Source organism: Eublepharis macularius, chromosome 2 (genome assembly GCF_028583425.1).
Source record: "Eublepharis macularius isolate TG4126 chromosome 2, MPM_Emac_v1.0, whole genome shotgun sequence".
Classification (NCBI taxonomy): domain Eukaryota; kingdom Metazoa; phylum Chordata; class Lepidosauria; order Squamata; family Eublepharidae; genus Eublepharis; species Eublepharis macularius.
In genome coordinates, this window is record NC_072791.1 from 210,967,440 (window position 1) to 210,984,016 (window position 16,577).

The 16,577-nt window shown below is 38.9% G+C and overlaps 1 protein-coding gene across 2 annotated transcripts; it reads left to right on the forward strand.

Moving 5' to 3' along the window:
• Positions 1 to 455: 455 nt before the first annotated feature.
• LOC129325317 (uridine 5'-monophosphate synthase-like) lies at positions 456 to 12,470 on the forward strand. 2 transcript variants are annotated; one of them, XM_054972987.1, is made up of 6 exons: positions 456 to 612; positions 2,452 to 2,605; positions 2,914 to 3,582; positions 5,276 to 5,451; positions 6,828 to 6,942; positions 12,014 to 12,470. In XM_054972987.1, exons 1-6 carry the CDS (start codon positions 478 to 480, stop codon positions 12,193 to 12,195), a joined length of 1,431 nt encoding a protein of 476 aa, XP_054828962.1. In that variant the 5' UTR covers positions 456 to 477; the 3' UTR covers positions 12,196 to 12,470. The 2 variants fall into 2 exon arrangements, with proteins under 2 accessions (XP_054828962.1, XP_054828963.1); XM_054972988.1 differs by lacking the exon at positions 456 to 612 and adding an exon at positions 970 to 1,043.
• Positions 12,471 to 16,577: the final 4,107 nt, after the last annotated feature.

The window sequence follows — 16,577 nt, forward strand, 5'->3', positions numbered from 1 at the left end:
TATACTTTAACTATTAACATAAATCACAATCTGATGAATTAATTATTGTAAGTCTCTTTGAATGGGAAAAATGAGACAAAATGTTCCAAGTTAACAAACTATCCCTCTCCCCAGTTTCAGCAAAACGGCTATGATTAAAAAACAGCTAGCCAGAAGGGAGAGAGATGCGCTTATTTAAGCTTCATTCAGAGCGAGCACGACAGAATCCGAAATCCTTCGTAGTTGGGTATTTTTTAAACACTGTATCTAGAAACGGAAGCAAAGGAAATGCTCCACGATCGCACAGAGCACACCGCATACCGCTAGAGCGTCAAACGCCCCCTTCAATCATTAACAAAAACCCCACCTCTACATTCACTAACCAATGGTAGAGTGTAAAAAAGTAGGTGGGAGGGAAGCATAGAAGACGATTGACACTTGGTCGGCCGGGATGCGTCATTACTCCGCGACGGAATTCACTGAGGTGGCGCGCGCGCGATGGAACTGCTAGCGTCGGAGCTTCACGGCGTGCAGGCTCTCCGTTTCGGGGAATTCGTGCTCAAGAGCGGCCTCGTGTCCCCAGTCTATGTGGATCTTCGCGTCATCGTGTCGCACCCGACCCTGCTCAACAGAGTACGCGGCCTTTTCCTCGTGAAGAGGGGGGAGGGCTGATCCGGGGGAATGGGAGGTGGTGGTTTAAAACCGTGAGGGGAGGTAGCCAATAGTATTCGTGTAAGTGAATGGGGGCGGGCTCTTGAACAGGTTGTAGAATCTGATAGGTCCGGCATGAGAGGCGGGACGCTGTTGGTTGGATAAATAGGCGCGAGGTTACAGGCGGGTTAGAATTGGCTTTTCTTGCACTGAAGAGTGAGCCGCCTGATGGCGCAATAACTGAGCGCTTGTTTAGTGGTCTTCGGGCCGTAGTTTTAAGGCCCTGGCCTTTGTTATTCTTACTGTAAAAACAGCAGCCCCGTAGTGTCTTAAAGATGAATAAGTCTGTTACGGGGTTTGCTTTTTATGAGCTGGCGCCATTTTGTCAAGGGGAGGAAGAGGTGGCTTCTTAAGTACGTAGGTAGATGTTATGCTCCGAGGAGTGAAGGAAGCAAACTTAAAAAAAAATATGTGAGGTGGCAACAGTTCTCTCTCGAGAACCATTTAAAAGTTTCAAAAGGGGGGTGGGAGAGTTACGTGCAGCTGGTTTCATGTCAGACCAGGCTGGTAACATCAGTGTGGTGTGATTTAAAAACCTGGATCTATGTACAGTGTTCATCTACATGTAGCCAACTACATAGGGTTTGTTTTGCTTTGCATGCTGTGCACATGGGTCTTTAAATAAGTGTCTGAAGCTTGGAAGTACAATAAATGTGGGTCGTTGCAGATGAGTAGCTGTGATGGTCGTCAGTAGAAGAGCAAGATTTGAGTCTGGTAGCACCTTAACAACCAATAAGATTTCCAGGGTATAAGCTTTTGATAAGTTTTTAAAATCACACCACACTGATGTTACCAGCTTTTGATAATTAAGCTCCTTTCATTAGATGTTAAGTATAATGTTAAGTCCAGTTATTCTGAAAGGAAGCTGGAAAAACTTGAAGATTAGAATACTTGCTTTACAAAGGGAAGTTGGTGATAGCCTGTTTCTTAGCCCTATAATAAGGAGGTGGGAGTTAATGACAGGCTAGAAGTTAGCTGTTGATTGTAATCAAGTAGGTTGGGTAATCCTCAATCAATCTATCAGTAAACCTCCTCAATAAATAAAAGCAAGGATGCTTCTGACGACCACTTAAAACATGTATAAGCACTGGCATCTAAAAAAAACAAGGATCTCTTATGTTTTCTGTGGTACTTAAAAAGTGATGAAGATAGATTGATGAGGTTGAGGTGGTAGAGCTGCTGCTGGTAATGTTGTGACACGCCACCAGCTTTTTTTATCCAGGAGAATGAAGTTTAAACTACCTTTCCCTCCTCAGTCCAAACAGCAGTAGAATGACTTATATACCTCCTCTGTTATGAAATAACAAACCATAATTTTTAAAAAGTGGCTCCCATGCATCCATGTGAATTTGGGACTTGTGGGGTGTGTGTGTTTGTGTGCACTTACTGGTAGTTAACTTGAAGACTTTGTCCTTCCCTTACTAGTAGTACCATGAATGTATAGTCTTGGTTGTTGTGGGTTTTCCGGGCTGTATTGCCGTGGTCTTGGCATTGTAGTTCCTGACGTTTCGCCAGCAGCTGTGGCTGGCATCTTCAGAGGTGTAGCGCCAAAAGACAGAGATCTCTCAGTGTCACTGAGGTGATCTCTGTCTTTTGGTGCTACACCTCTGAAGGCGAAACGTCAGGAACTACAATGCCAAGACCACGGCAATACAGCCCGGAAAATCCACAACAACCATCGTTCTCCGGCCGTGAAAGCCTTCGACAATACAACAATGTATAGTCTTGTTGATAAAGTATCTTTTAATTTTTCCCTCTCAGGTAGCGCATTTTCTCTTTCAAACAACAAAAGATGCTGGAATCAGCTATAACTGTGTGTGTGGAGTTCCATACACCGCTTTGCCACTGGCTACAATCATCTGTTCAACCAACCAGATCCCAATGCTTGTACGCAGGAAGGAAGCTAAAGAGCATGGTAAAAGAAGCACTCTCAGTTTGTACAAGTTGGTATATAAGCTGCAAAGATATTTGTAAAAACTAAGCCTCAATATTTCCTGGTGAACTGTGTATGTATTAGTTTAATGGTTTTATTTTGCAGGTTTTGAAAACTGAACTTTCAATCTTAAGTAATATACTATATTTTAGTGACATCAGTTGAAAAATGCTTCTGCCAGAAGTTACTCATTTACAGTTGTTATATGCTATTTTAATAACAGCAGAAATCCAAGCTAGCAGGTTTTTCATATTGTCAAATTGCTGAGAATTGTATTGTTGCTTTTAAAGGTACCAAGCGCATAGTGGAAGGTATCATAAATTCAGGAGAAACTTGTCTCATCATTGAGGATGTGGTCACCACTGGCTCAAGTATCTTGGAAACAGCAGAAGTTCTTCGTAAAGAGGGATTGAAGGTTACTGATGCTGTTGTGCTGTTGGACAGAGAGCAGGGAGGAAGAGCCATGCTGGAGAAAAATGGGATTCGCTTACACTCAGGATGTACCTTGACTAAGGTGCTCAGAGTCCTTGAGCAACAGAAAAAAGTTGCTTCTGCGATGGTGACAAAGGTAGAGAAATTCATTCAGGAAAATGTTTGCAATTCTTCTGAGCAAAATGGTACTACTCCGATAAAAAGAACGTGCAAAGAAATGAGTTTTGGGGCTCGGGCTGAGCTGCCTGGCACACATCCCCTTGCTGCTCGGCTTTTCAGGCTCATGGAGAAAAAGCAGTCCAACTTGTGCCTTTCTGCTGATGTAACCAAGTCCACAGAATTGCTCCAGTTGGCTACTGTGCTGGGCCCATCCATCTGTGTCTTGAAAACTCACATAGATATTCTGGAGGATTTCACCCTACAAGTAATAAAAGAACTAAGAGATCTTGCGGACCGGCATGAATTCTTGATATTTGAAGACCGGAAATTTGCAGACATTGGAAACACAGTGAAGCATCAGTATGAAGGTGAGTTTGAATTTGCTTCTTTTCTATTAACCAATCTGTCGTTGTTCCAATCTGTAATTTGATGCATTTCTTTAATGATTCTGTGTAAATTCCTGGGTAATTGATTGGTTCAAAACTTATTCTTTATTTCAGTAAAGATAAGACGTCACAACTTTTTTTAAAGTTGAGTTTTATTCAGATTGTTATGGTACGTTGTGAGAAACAGCACCAATGAAGCAGTTTGAAGCCAACATATGTGATGAACATGCAGAGAACAATCTTGATAGTCTAGAACCATAAGGATTGGTAATGCTGATTACAGTTGAACATCAAGAAGACAAAAGTAATGACTCCTGAGCAGTTATGCAATTTTAATGTTGACAATGAAGAAATTCAAAAAGAGTCCAGTAGCACCTTTAAGACTAACCAATTTTATTGTAGCATAAGCTTTCGAGAATCAAGTTCTCTTCGTCAGGTGCATGGTACAGAAACTGGTCAAATATAGAAGAGGAGGGGGGGAGGGGAAGAGAGAGAAGATGCAGTTGGGGGGGGAGAGGGAGGGTGCAACCAAAACATTCCTTTGCTAGTAAATGTAAGCATCTCCTTTTGGAGTGGAGATTAATTGGCTTGTGTGAGGCTTCAAAGGAGTTTGCCGTGTTGGTTTGTAGCAGAAAACCAACTCCACTCCAAAAGGAGATGTTTACATTTACTAGAAAGGAATGTTTTGGTTGCACCCTTCTTCTCCCCCCCTAACTGCATCTTCTCTCTCTTCCCCTCCTCCCCCCTCCTCTTCTATATTTGACCAGTTTCTGTACCATGCATCTGACGAAGAGAACTTGATTCTCGAAAGCTTATGCTATAATAAAATTGGTTAGTCTTAAAGGTGCTACTGGACTCTTTTTGATTTTGCTACTACAGACTAACACGGCTAACTCCTCTGGATCAATGAAGAAATTAAAATTGTTAAAGATTTTTTTATTCCTTGTCTCAACCATCAACCAAATGGGAGGCTGCAAGCAAGAAATCAGGACGTGATTGAGACTTGAAAGGACAGCCATGAAGGAACTAGGAAAGATTCTTAAGTATAAAGAAGTATTGTTGAGGACCCAGGTCGAGATAATGCGTACTGTGGTATTCCCCTTAACTGTGTATGGATATCAAAATCGGACGATGAAGAAAGCTGACGGGAAGAAAATTGATTCATTTGAAATGTGGTGCTGGAGGAGAGTTTTATGGATACCATGGAAGGCCAGAAAGACAAGGTTCTAGATTGAATTAAGTTTGAGTTCTCCATAGAAGCTAAAATAATGAAACTGAGGCTTTTGTACTTTGTTCACATCACAAGAAGGAAGGACTCACTGGAAAAGATAATAATGCTAGGAAAGGTGGAAGACAGCAGAAAAGAGAGAGACCCAAAATGAGATGGATGATTGACTCATAGAAAGCCAGGGCCTTCAGTTTGCAAGATCTAAGCAGAGCTGCTAATGATAGGACATTTTGGAGATAAGTACTGTATGTTGGAAGTGAATTGATGGCACATAACGCACACAATGCTGATGTATGTCCTTGGTGGATATGAGCAACAGGTCTATAGACTACAAGGACTCTTTTTACTGTGCTAATAAAGATGTGAGAAGCATTTCATAGCCACTATTTTAAACAATGTTCTAGACGAGAAGTTGCTTAGCTGATAATTCTTCATTTTTCCTTTCAGGAGGTGTCTTCAAAATAGCATCTTGGTCAGATATAGTTAATGCCCATGTTGTTCCTGGTCCTGGAGTGGTTAAGGGACTGAAAGCAGTAGGTCAGCCTTTACAACGAGGGTGTCTTCTGGTTGGAGAAATGAGCTCAGAAGGGTCTCTGGCTACTGGTGAATATACAAAAGCTGCTGTAAGTTTGAACGTTCATTTAAATGCTGAAAAGTGTTAAAAAGGGTCCAGAATTCTATAAGGCAAGGGTTTTCTCCCCTTCTGCCATGCAGGGATAATTAATACTATGCATTAGTCTTCAATAGATCAAGACAATTATCAGTTAAACAAGTCAATCGAGAGACAACTGGTACCAGTTTGAAATGCACCAAAAATTACAGTAAACATCCAATTTAAAGCCATACAGCAACACACATACTTCCAATCAAACATAAAAGCAGTAATGATCCAAAATACAAATGCTGATCAAACAAAAAAATTAAATAAAATGAAATAGCATAAACAATAATATTTTGACTTTTCCAAATCAGTGAATGGTGGATTTTAATTCTTAAAAACAAGATCTCACATAAAATCCATAGTCAGTCCCTGGCTGAACAGGAAATCTTTTGCCTGATGCAAAAAGGTTATCAGGTTTGGCATCAGGGAAGGGCATTCTGCAACAATTAGCAGAAAAAGGTCAACTCCTTAGTAGCCACATACCTTCCTACAAGAGCAGTGGCATATGAATAGGGAGGCGATTTTGAGCACTGCTTTCAGAAGACAGTAAGAATAATATTGGCTGATGGTTTTCATGCTTATTTGAGAGTGGAGCCACATAATGTAGCAGTGGCAGCAGTGCAGGAATTTAGGGAAACACAAGCTTCAGGAGAAGCAGTGGTAATATTGAGACATGAAATTCCAAGTTCTTCAAGCAGACCAGGAAAATAACATCATGGAATGGAATGGGTGATAAGACTGAAGAATTTGATGCAAGGAACGGTAGGAGTCTACGTATTTGTGACTAGTGTGTTCATTTCTTCATGAAGTATTATTCATATTTTCCATCCTGGTCAATGTATTCAGATTCTTTTTGCTCTGTGAAGGTTTCAATTTGGCTCAGTAGGTTTCCTGTTCAAAAATTTTTCTCAGCTCTGGAACACACTGCCACGTAAAGGAAAACTTGCATCTCTGTTCAAGTATTATTTCTATGTATTGTCGAAGGCTTTCACGGCTGGAGTGTTGTGGGTTTTCCGGGCTGTATTGCCGTGGTCTTGGCATTGTAGTTCCTGACGTTTCGCCAGCAGCTGTGGCTGGCATCTTCAGAGGTGTAGCACCAAAAGCACCTCTGAAGATGCCAGCCGCAGCTGCTGGCGAAACGTCAGGAACTACAATGCCAAGACCACGGCGATACAGCCCGGAAAACCCACAACAACCATTATTATTTCTATATTCCTGAACCCATTTTTCTCCCGTTAAAGACCTGTGTAAGTAAATAACAAAACATGCCATGAGCAGGACCTGCAGCATCTCATGGGTAGAAGGTATGACTGTTCTTGTGTATCTTTTTTATTTTAGGTTAAAATGGCTGAAGAATACTCCGATTTCGTTCTGGGTTTTATTTCTGGCTCCAGAATTGTTGAAAAACCTGAATTCCTTTACTTGACTCCTGGTGTTCAGATGCAGGCTGGAGGTAAGCCTTCCCATGGAAAAAAAAATTCTTTGTTGGACCAAACAAAACAGTTCTATAGTACACAGTTTTGATAAAAATACTAGAATGTTCTGGCAAAAAAAATTCTGGGTTTTACATGCTCACCTTGGTTGAAGATGCAGACTTGGCTTATTGCCAGAGTTGTTGTGCACTCTTCCCTGGTCTCTTCACTATGAGTAAGAGAGCGGTCATGCAAATAGCCTCAGGATCTCTCCTATTCCATGTATTTACCTCTTGCCCCGTAAAGGAGGAGAAAGGAATAAACGTATCAGCAGAGTAATGTAAGATGATGCACAATGGAACAAAAAATCCTACCTTCCAAGTATGTGTTAATGGAGTCTGGATTTGCTGAGACTGAGAGGGGAAGAGACCTTAGGGTCATAGTGGATAGCTTGATGACAATGTCAAGACATTGTGCCATATCAGTGAAAACAGCAACTCTATGCTGGGGATTATTAGGAAAGGGATTGAAAATAAAATGGCCAATATTATAATGCTTTTGTGGAGTTCTATGGTGTGGTCTCATCTGGAATACTCTGAACAGTTCAGGTCACCATATCTCAAAAAGGACATTGCAGAGCTGGAAAAAGCACAGAAGAGGGTAATCAAGATGATGGAGTTGGAGCACCTTTCCCCTAAGGAAAGCTGAAGAGTGTGGGACTTTCCTGTTTAGAAAAGAGAGAGCTAAAGGAGGAGATGACAGAGGTATATAAAAGTATGCCTGGGGCAGAGAAAAAACAGAACTTTTTCTCTCTTTCAAAATAACTACGGCATCCAATGAAGCTGATGGGCAGCAGATTCAGGACGTGCAATAGGAAGTACTTCTTTACACAAGTGAATAAAATGTGGAATTTACTGCCAGAGGATGTAGCAATGGCCATAGGCATGGTCAGCTTTGAAAGGGGATTAGACAGATTCATGGAGGACGAGTCTTATCAGTGGCAACTAGCAGTGGTGTAACTAAAGGGAACCTCCACATTCAAAGGCAGTAAACCTCTGAATACCAGTCCCAGGAGGCGACATCAGGGGAAGGCCTAAGCCTCTGTGCCCTCTGGTTGACCCTCCAGAGTAAGTGTAGGAGACTGGATGTTGGTCTAGATGGCCAACTGGCCTGATCCAGCAGGGCTCTTCTTAAGTTCTTATGTATGTATAAACCACCCTAATCTTGATATATTAGAATCCATATTAAAGAGCACTATATGCATTTTTTCTTGTTACGTCCATATTTTTTCTGCTTCATACACTGAAAGCCATATCTGCTATTTGTGGAATATCTCTTGGCTTTGTTTTGAATGCTTGCAAAAGTTCAGAATTCTTGTAACACGACACAAATGTGGAAATGGAAGCCTGTGACAAAGAGGTTGGTTTCTTCTTTGTAGACGCTGAAAAAGCGTTTGACAATTTAAACTGGGACTTTATGTTTGCCACTATGGAAAAGCTACAACTGGGAGAAAGATTTGTCAGAGCAATTAAGGAAATTTATAGAGACCAGACTGCAGCAATTGTAGTGAATGATGAACTGACCAAGAAATTGACGATTAGTAAAGGAACAAGACAAGGTTGCCCGTTATCTCCATTGTTGTTCATTTTAGTATTGGAGATTCTGATGATACAAATACGACAAGATGAGGAAATACGAGGAATAAAAATAAAGGACTATTCATATAAGGTCAGAGCATTTGCAGATGACATAATGTTAATTGTAGAAGACCCATTGGAGAACATGCCAAAAGTGATAGATAAGATCAAGGAGTTTGGAGACTTGGCAGGTTTCTTCATTAACAAAAAGAAGTCAAAGATATTATGCAAAAACATGACTAAGCAGAAACAACAATTGTTAATGGAAACAACGGATTGTGAAGTAACTAGTAAGGTGAAATACTTGGGAGTTGAGCTGACTGCAAAAAATATAGATTTGTTCAAGAACAATTATGAAAAATTATGGACTCAGATAGAGAGAGACTTGATCAAATGGAATAGATTGAACTTGTCATGGTTGGGCAGGATTGCAGCAGTTAAGATGAATGTGTTACCAAGAGTAATGTTTTTGCTACAGACAATACCAATCATCAGAGACTCTAAACAATTTGAAAAATGGCAGAGGAAAATATCAGATTTTGTTTGGGCAGGCAAGAAGCCTCGAGTGAAAGTAAAAGTTTTACAAGATGCAAAGGAAAGAGGCGGAATGCAACTGCCCAACCTGAGACTTTATCATGATGCAATCTGCCTAGTTTGGTTGAAAGAGTGGATGACATTAAAGAATAAGAAACTACTAGCCCTAGAGGGATATAAAAAAATTTTTGGATGGCACGCATACCTATGGCATGACAAAGTAAAGGTCAACTCGATGTTCCTGCACCATTTTGTACGGAGAAGTTTATACACAATCTGGAAGAAGTATAGAATTTACCTACAAGAAGGAACCCCCTTGTGGGTGGTTCCATATGAGGTGATAGACCCGAGAGCTGTTGATAATGAACAACAATGTTTAACGTACAAAGAAATAACTAAAATTGAAGTATCTAAACTTAGAATAAAGACGCAAGAGGAACTATCACCTAACTATGATTGGTTCCAGTATAGACAGATTAGAGACTTATACAACTCGGACTCTGCAAAAGGGGGCATACGAACAGAGAACTCGGAACTAGAGCAGACCCTTCTTAAAGAAGACAAGAAAAGAATATCCATGGTATACCAAGTACTGTTGAAATGGTATACTGAGGATGAGAAAGTTAAAACACAGATGGTGAAATGGGCTATAAATTTCAATAAAGAAATAACAATGGAGGCATGGGAATACTTGTGGAAAACTACAATGAAGACAACGACATGTATTAATATTAAAGAGAACATTTACAAAATGATTTATCGTTGGTACATGACACCAAAGAAGATTGCGCTAGGGAACTCGAATACTTCTAATAAATGCTGGAAATGTAAGAAACATGAGGGCTCCCTCTACCACATGTGGTGGTCGTGTGAGGTAGCTAGGCAGTACTGGGGGGAAATAATAAGAGAAATGAGTGAAATTTTACAGTTTCAAATAAATAAGAACCCAGAACTCCTGCTACTAAACTTGGGAATGGAGGGAATTCCAGCCCATCATAGGACGTTGATATTTTATATGACAGCAGCAGCTAGACTTTTGTATGCGCAAAAATGGAAAGTACAAGAAGTGCCAACTATTGAAGATTGGATCTACAAATTGCTGTATATGGCTGAAATGGACAAGATGACAAGAAAACTGAGAGATCTGGACTCAGGGCAGTTTAACACGGACTGGGAGAAGCTGAAACAATATCTGGAGAAGAAATGGGAGGTGGGAGGAAAACTGTGGCAGTTTGAGAACTACTGAAGTATAATAAAAGTATAAAAGAGAGGGGTGACTTTACCGGGGGAGGAAGAGAAATGTGAATTTATAAGCAGTTAGATTAATAGATTGATATATATATAGATATATATAGGTTAACTGATAGAACATTGATAGAGAATAATTAAGGATAAGGTTTAAACATGAGGATTGAGTAACTAACAATATTTTCTTTCTTTGATAAGATTTATATGCACCAAACTGAATGTACAGAAGAGTTAAATTGATTGATTATGAGTTATATAGAATTACCATAAAAAGATGAAATGAGTAATATATAGAGAACAAATCAAATTGTTTGATTTAAATGTGGGAAATTTTTATGGTTTATGATATATAGAAATATTCAAAACTGGAAAATGGGATAAATTGTTTATCCAAAGACGTACAGTTTGGGTGTATAATAAGTAAGGGAGTTAAAGATGTACTGCTTAATATAATGGAGAATGTATATCTGTTTTAGACAGAGGAATTTAATAGAAGTAAGGGAAAAGGGACAGAGGGTGGGAAAGCTGTTGGAAGTCAACAAAAGGGGGGGAAAGGGAGGGGGTTAGAAATGAAAAATTTGGGGAAAATCGAATGTAATGTAAAAATAATAATGTTCTAACCCAACAAAAAACTTTTCTAAAAAAAAAAAAATGTGGAAATGGAAGCTATGAAATATTTCTGTGTAAAATTAGATTCTTTCATATTCATCAATACTTTTATCATGTTTACTGCATGTAAATCATAATTCACAGTTGATTAAGCAGTTGCGTATGCTAAATGCTTATTTATTATGAGTATGCCTAAGAACAAAATCAGAGTAGATGCCAGAAAATCTAGGAGTACATCTGTAACACTTTTTCATTTTTTAAATAAAAAGTAGGCCCTCACATGGATCAGGCCCATCAGCAGAGGAAATGAACTGTCCTCTCCATCATCATTTCCCCAGTCTCAAAATACTCCATTTACTCCCTTGTGTGTATGTGTATTACATAGTTATGAGAAACAATGTGTATTACATTGTTATGAGAAACAATTTCCCTCAGTGGAGCAAGCACTAGATCAGGGTGGAGGGCAGCTGAGGTAAGGAAAGCAGCTTTGGCAGAAAGATTACAGTCCTCCATTTATTGTCTGCAGCAGTTCTGTTCAAATTGGGACTTTGCTTGCCTCTATTGTTTAAATTGTGCTGGAGTTCCAATCATAAATTGGCCAGTGTCTTGTCTGGTTTGGCCCTTACTGTTGGGGTAAGGCTTGCATTTCCCCATGCAGCCAGTTTACAAGTATTTAAAAGACATTTGAAGGATTCTGTGCTGCATGTAAACATTGTATGAATAAAAAAGTGCATCCTGGGCAATGGGAAGCTGCTTGGGGAGTGTATCCCCAAGAACATCCTCTGTTGTTACTTGAGAACACTTTCTGTCTCCTCCTTCCCGCATTTAATCCTGCTTTGGAAGAATCACTAACCATTGTAAGTGTGGGAAATTATTTAAGGCTGCCTTCAATCATTGCAACAAGCTGCAAATACCAGTGTGGTATGTTGTTGTTGCCCCTGCATGTCCCTAACTTGTGTTTAATTTCAGTTTGTTGCATTATCTGAATGCAGCCTCAGAGTTTACTGAGATACTTGGTATTTTCTGTTGAAAAGCAGCATGGAAAACCATGCAAATAAAGCATATGTTTATGATCCTTTTACAGGCGATAGCCTTGGGCAGAAGTACCTGAGTCCTCAAGAAGTGATTGGTAAAAAAGGCTCTGATATCATAATTGTAGGACGAGGCATCTTGTCTGCGCCCAGTCACCTGGAGGAAGCAGAGATTTACAGGAAAGCAGCATGGGAGAGCTATTTGCAGAGAATTGGCATGAGCGCACAAGTTTGATACAAGCTGTGGATCCTATTAAGTATCTCACTCCAAAACATTCCTAGAAATTGGAATAATTTCGAAGGTCTTTCTTTTTGTTTGTTCAATGTTTGGTTATAGTAAAAGAAATCTACTACTGATTACGCACTCGGGGATTGGTATGCAGATTGCAGTTGTGACAACTGGTCACACTTGACAATGTGAATTCAAATAGGTCGCTTATTTGTCTACTCCCAAAGTTCTACTTTTCCTTCGTTTAAAACAAATAAAAAATTAATGCACTCTTGATGGTACTAATAGGATTGATTTTGCTTGCTTCAGTCTCTGCCCATTGACTCTGGGAACATACAGGTGCAATAAATCATGAGAACAAAGAAAACAAGAAAATCATGTAAGTTTTACTGAAACATCTTACTGTTCTCATTTGCCTAAGGACTGAATGGAATATAGTTGTCTGTGAGCCCTAGAGCTATTCCCTTATCTGTACTTCGATTGCATTCAGATATCACGTGAAGCCAACCTTAGGCATGGAACTGACTTTTTGCCACACTTGTGTACACCCTTCTGCTCCCCTTCACATGCTAAACAGTAAGGACTCTTATTCTTTGTTCTGGCTACATAGGGGCAGGAACCAAGTTGTGTGCCTTAAGTATTAAAATGAATATAGTTGATCATAGTTTAGTAGATGTCAACAGGATAGAAAGACACATACTTCTGTTGAATATCTCCCACCTTCTATCATGTTTGAGACCCTGGCTTCTCTAGCTAGTCATTGAGCAATATGTGCTACATATTGTAATGCAAATAAAATAATTTCAAATTTGACAAGGCTGGTTATATATGTATTAGCTTCTGTTCTCTTCTGATTAAATTGTCCACCCTCTCCTCTTTCACAAATTGAAATTAGACTTCAGAAATCAATGATGGTTTGCATTCAATGTGGTACACTGAAAAGAGAAAGCAAGGACAGGTGGAAGCAATGTGCCTGTGGTGGTGGAACAATCAAGTCACAAGATAACATTGATGGAAAATTTTGAAAACTTTGAGGACTCTTTATTAAACCAAACTGCTTTATTTTAAACTTTCAATTATAGCACATCTTTAAAAATAACATGAAATCTTAACTTAATATAAACATTATAAAAACCTATAGTTATAATCAGTTACAACTCAACCATCATGGCCCTCTGTGTAAACATTATATTAATGGTTTCTTTCTTTGTTTAAAACAAACAACGTTGACATATGTAACTTCTAAGGTTAAACTTATGATGGTACCATGGTTTGGCTTTACATAACTGAACCTTAGGCTTACGTGTCATCTTCCCCTTCTGTCCTTTTATCATATGCCTCAAACCAATTGGTTGCTTAATGTTTAATGTAAACCATAGTTCATTAAGTCCAAACTTGGCAAACAACCACGGTTTGAAGATGGTTTACAATCCTAGTTTGAGCTTGCCTTCCAAACTAGGATCCAGTTTAAATAGATTTTTTTTTTTGCTAAATAGTAACTGATTGAAAAATAAATGGGGACAAATATTGTGTAGACTTCCTAAGTTTGCAAAAAAGACAAATTCTATATTCAGCTCTAATGTATATTCTGTTAATGATATAATATAGATATACATTTTATATTCAGGTATGGCCGTGATTTCTTGCTTCTTCAAAGGTGCCTGTGGATTGTAAATTTTAAGATACTGAAAAAAGAACACCACAGTTGCTCCCAGCCTCAGTAATGAAAATTTACACGTTCAACTGCAGCATGAAACTCTGACCACCAGAAGGTGCAGTGAAGCAGATACTGACATAGAGATTACAGTTTGGTCTATACTGATGCAAGTGCTAAACAAGTAACTTTTTATAGTTTAGAAATTGTGCAACAATCAATCTGTGCTGTGAAAAAGACATCACCCTTGTCTCTTTATCATAGTCATGGTAACACAAGGACTTGTTGTAGAGGTAATATTCTCTTGATCTTGATTTGGATATCAGGAATATGTTATTAACTTGCACGTTCTTCTCGTACCATCCCCCCTTTGTTATCATGATTTGCCTTACCCTTGTTTGTAGCACTTTGTCTATGTTGATGAAAGTAACAGATACAAGAAAATTCTGGTTACCATCAATAATGGATTTGGAGATGTCAGGTATTGAACTCAAGATACCACGTGTAAAAAGTATTTATTTCTTCATTGAGATGTGGCCAAGGAGTCTCAAGTGTGCTTGTACATTTTTAAATGCACACATCTCCCAGAATATGTGAAATGGCCTGAAGACAACATGTGAAAGTTTCTAAAGTGGCCAAAATGTAAAGATTTGAAATTGGACATTTTAATAGGTGAAAACTGTTGCTTGGGTCCATTGGAGTGTTTCTGTGAAAATGAGGATTTCCACCCACAAAATACAACTTTTATTTCCTTTCCAGTTCAAGGAGCAACATTGCAGGGATCGTTTAGGGCTGCAGTGGGAGGGGGGAGGTGAGAAAGTCGCTCTCTGTGAGTAGAAATCTTCAGAAATTCTCCAGTGGGTTCAAGACAAGAAGTATTTTTTTCCTTGGTAAACCAAAACGTTGGTATGCTGTGGGGTGGCAAAATGGTAGTGGTTCCTTTGACCTTGCTTTACTCTTCAATCTCATTTTGTAATCCTGGCCTGGAATCAGTCCTATGAAATAGTGATATGCCACTTTGTAAACATGCAATTTATCCTGCTTTACTTGTACATTCATAACTGGAAGCAATTATATATTGTGATGATGCATGAGAATATTCGTTTGCATTCAGGTACATATCTGAAGAAATTCCTGAACCATTGAGTTCAGGGCTAGTTTCTTTTAAATGTCTCAACTGTTTACATTCTTTGAGGCAAGGTTCCATCTGTGGTCAGTACAGTCTTAGCAGTATGTGAACTAGGTCAGAATTTATAAGAACCCATTTACATTATAATGTCAGAATCTGAGTTAGGACATTGAATAAATTACAGGGTGTTGTTACAGTGCAGAAGAGAGAGGTGAAGGGCTAAGACTTTTATTAGCTTTCAAGACACCTTGAATTTTAATTTCTTAATAATATGTGAAGAATTCATTTTAAACTACAGACTGCTGGAGTGGTGACCTTTAGATCATCTTTGTTACTGGAATAGTTACCTCAGCAATATTCTATATTAAGCAAATGCAGTAGCTCAAGAATAACTGTGGTATAATATTCTCGTTCTTCTTACCATCAAGGTAAACGCATGTACATCCAAAATATTTAGTTGAAAATGCGGTCTCCCATTGCCCTGAACTTTCTTAACTGACATTCCATTTTTCCTTTCATTTCCATATTGATTATTACTGATTATTTCCATATTATTACTGGGTTTAAAACTAGGCATTGAACTACTTGAGCAAAAATATAACGGCTCTGGATAAATGATTGTAACTACATTTGAAGTGCTTATTTTATGCTTCAAAATGTGTCTTTAGGTGATCTGTGTTATCAATTTCATGCAGACAATAAAACTGGCATGAATAGGTGTTCTCTGTAATACTCAAGTTTTCATTAAATTTTTTGTCTGGAGGTTCCGCCCCCCCTTTAATTTGGCTGCTACTCTCTAATTTTGTGGTGAAGCTGCCGCCAAATTATTTCTTAGTACGGGAAAACGTTGGCCTGTGGTAGTTTAGGCCCCTTTCACTGTAAACAGCTCTGTAATCCTCTTTGTGCTAATAGCCAAAATGGTGAGTGGCTGGATGATTTTACTTTTCTGGGGAAATGGGGTAGTGTGGTTTGAAGAATCAAAAATGCAAATTCCAGCATGACTGGCAAATGGCAATTCCCTTGTTTGCAAATCCATATGGTTTTTGATAAGTGAGCGTTCTGTTCTTGTATATTACGAGCTATTCATGTTTAACAGTTACGGTGTTTGCTTTTTGTGATTAGAAAGTGCTTTGAGGGTGAAGGGAAATAAAAAAATGTTAAATAAGCTCTGTTGAATAGCAATAAAGAGCACATACGTTCCTAGCAGCAAGCATAAAATTAGTCTCCAATCCTTCAAGAAACACCACTCAAACAATAAAAAACAAGTGGTGGTTCTCTGCTGCAAAATTGACTCATGATCCTTTTGGACCACACAGAGCAGATCAACAATATCTAGTCAACTAGCTTTTAATTTAGTTTAATTTAGTTCTTGAAAACTGTAGCCAAAAATAATTTTAGCTTGACGAAAGACAAGAAAAGTGAAGGTCAAGAATACCGTCTGCAACACGTCTCTATCTGTCCCAAGCAGAAGTCAGCTGGATCCCATATGCTCTTAAGGCCATGGCTGTGCTACAAAAGTATTGCAAATATAATTTTAAGCAAAAAATAAACAGGAGTCATGTGGCACCTTAAGAACATAAGAAGAGCCTTGATGGATCAGTGTTC

What these genes read in the sequence shown, in the direction of transcription:
- LOC129325317 (XM_054972987.1), top strand. Translation starts at nt 478, where the DNA reads ATGGAACTGCTAGCGTCGGAGCTTCACGGCGTGCAGGCTCTCCGTTTC. An exon ending in ACCCGACCCTGCTCAACAGA is followed by an intron (nt 613 to 2,451) that starts GTACGCGGCCTT and finishes TTTCCCTCTCAG; the next exon opens with GTAGCGCATTTTCTCTTTCA. An exon ending in AGTGAAGCATCAGTATGAAG is followed by an intron (nt 3,583 to 5,275) that starts GTGAGTTTGAAT and finishes TTTTCCTTTCAG; the next exon opens with GAGGTGTCTTCAAAATAGCA.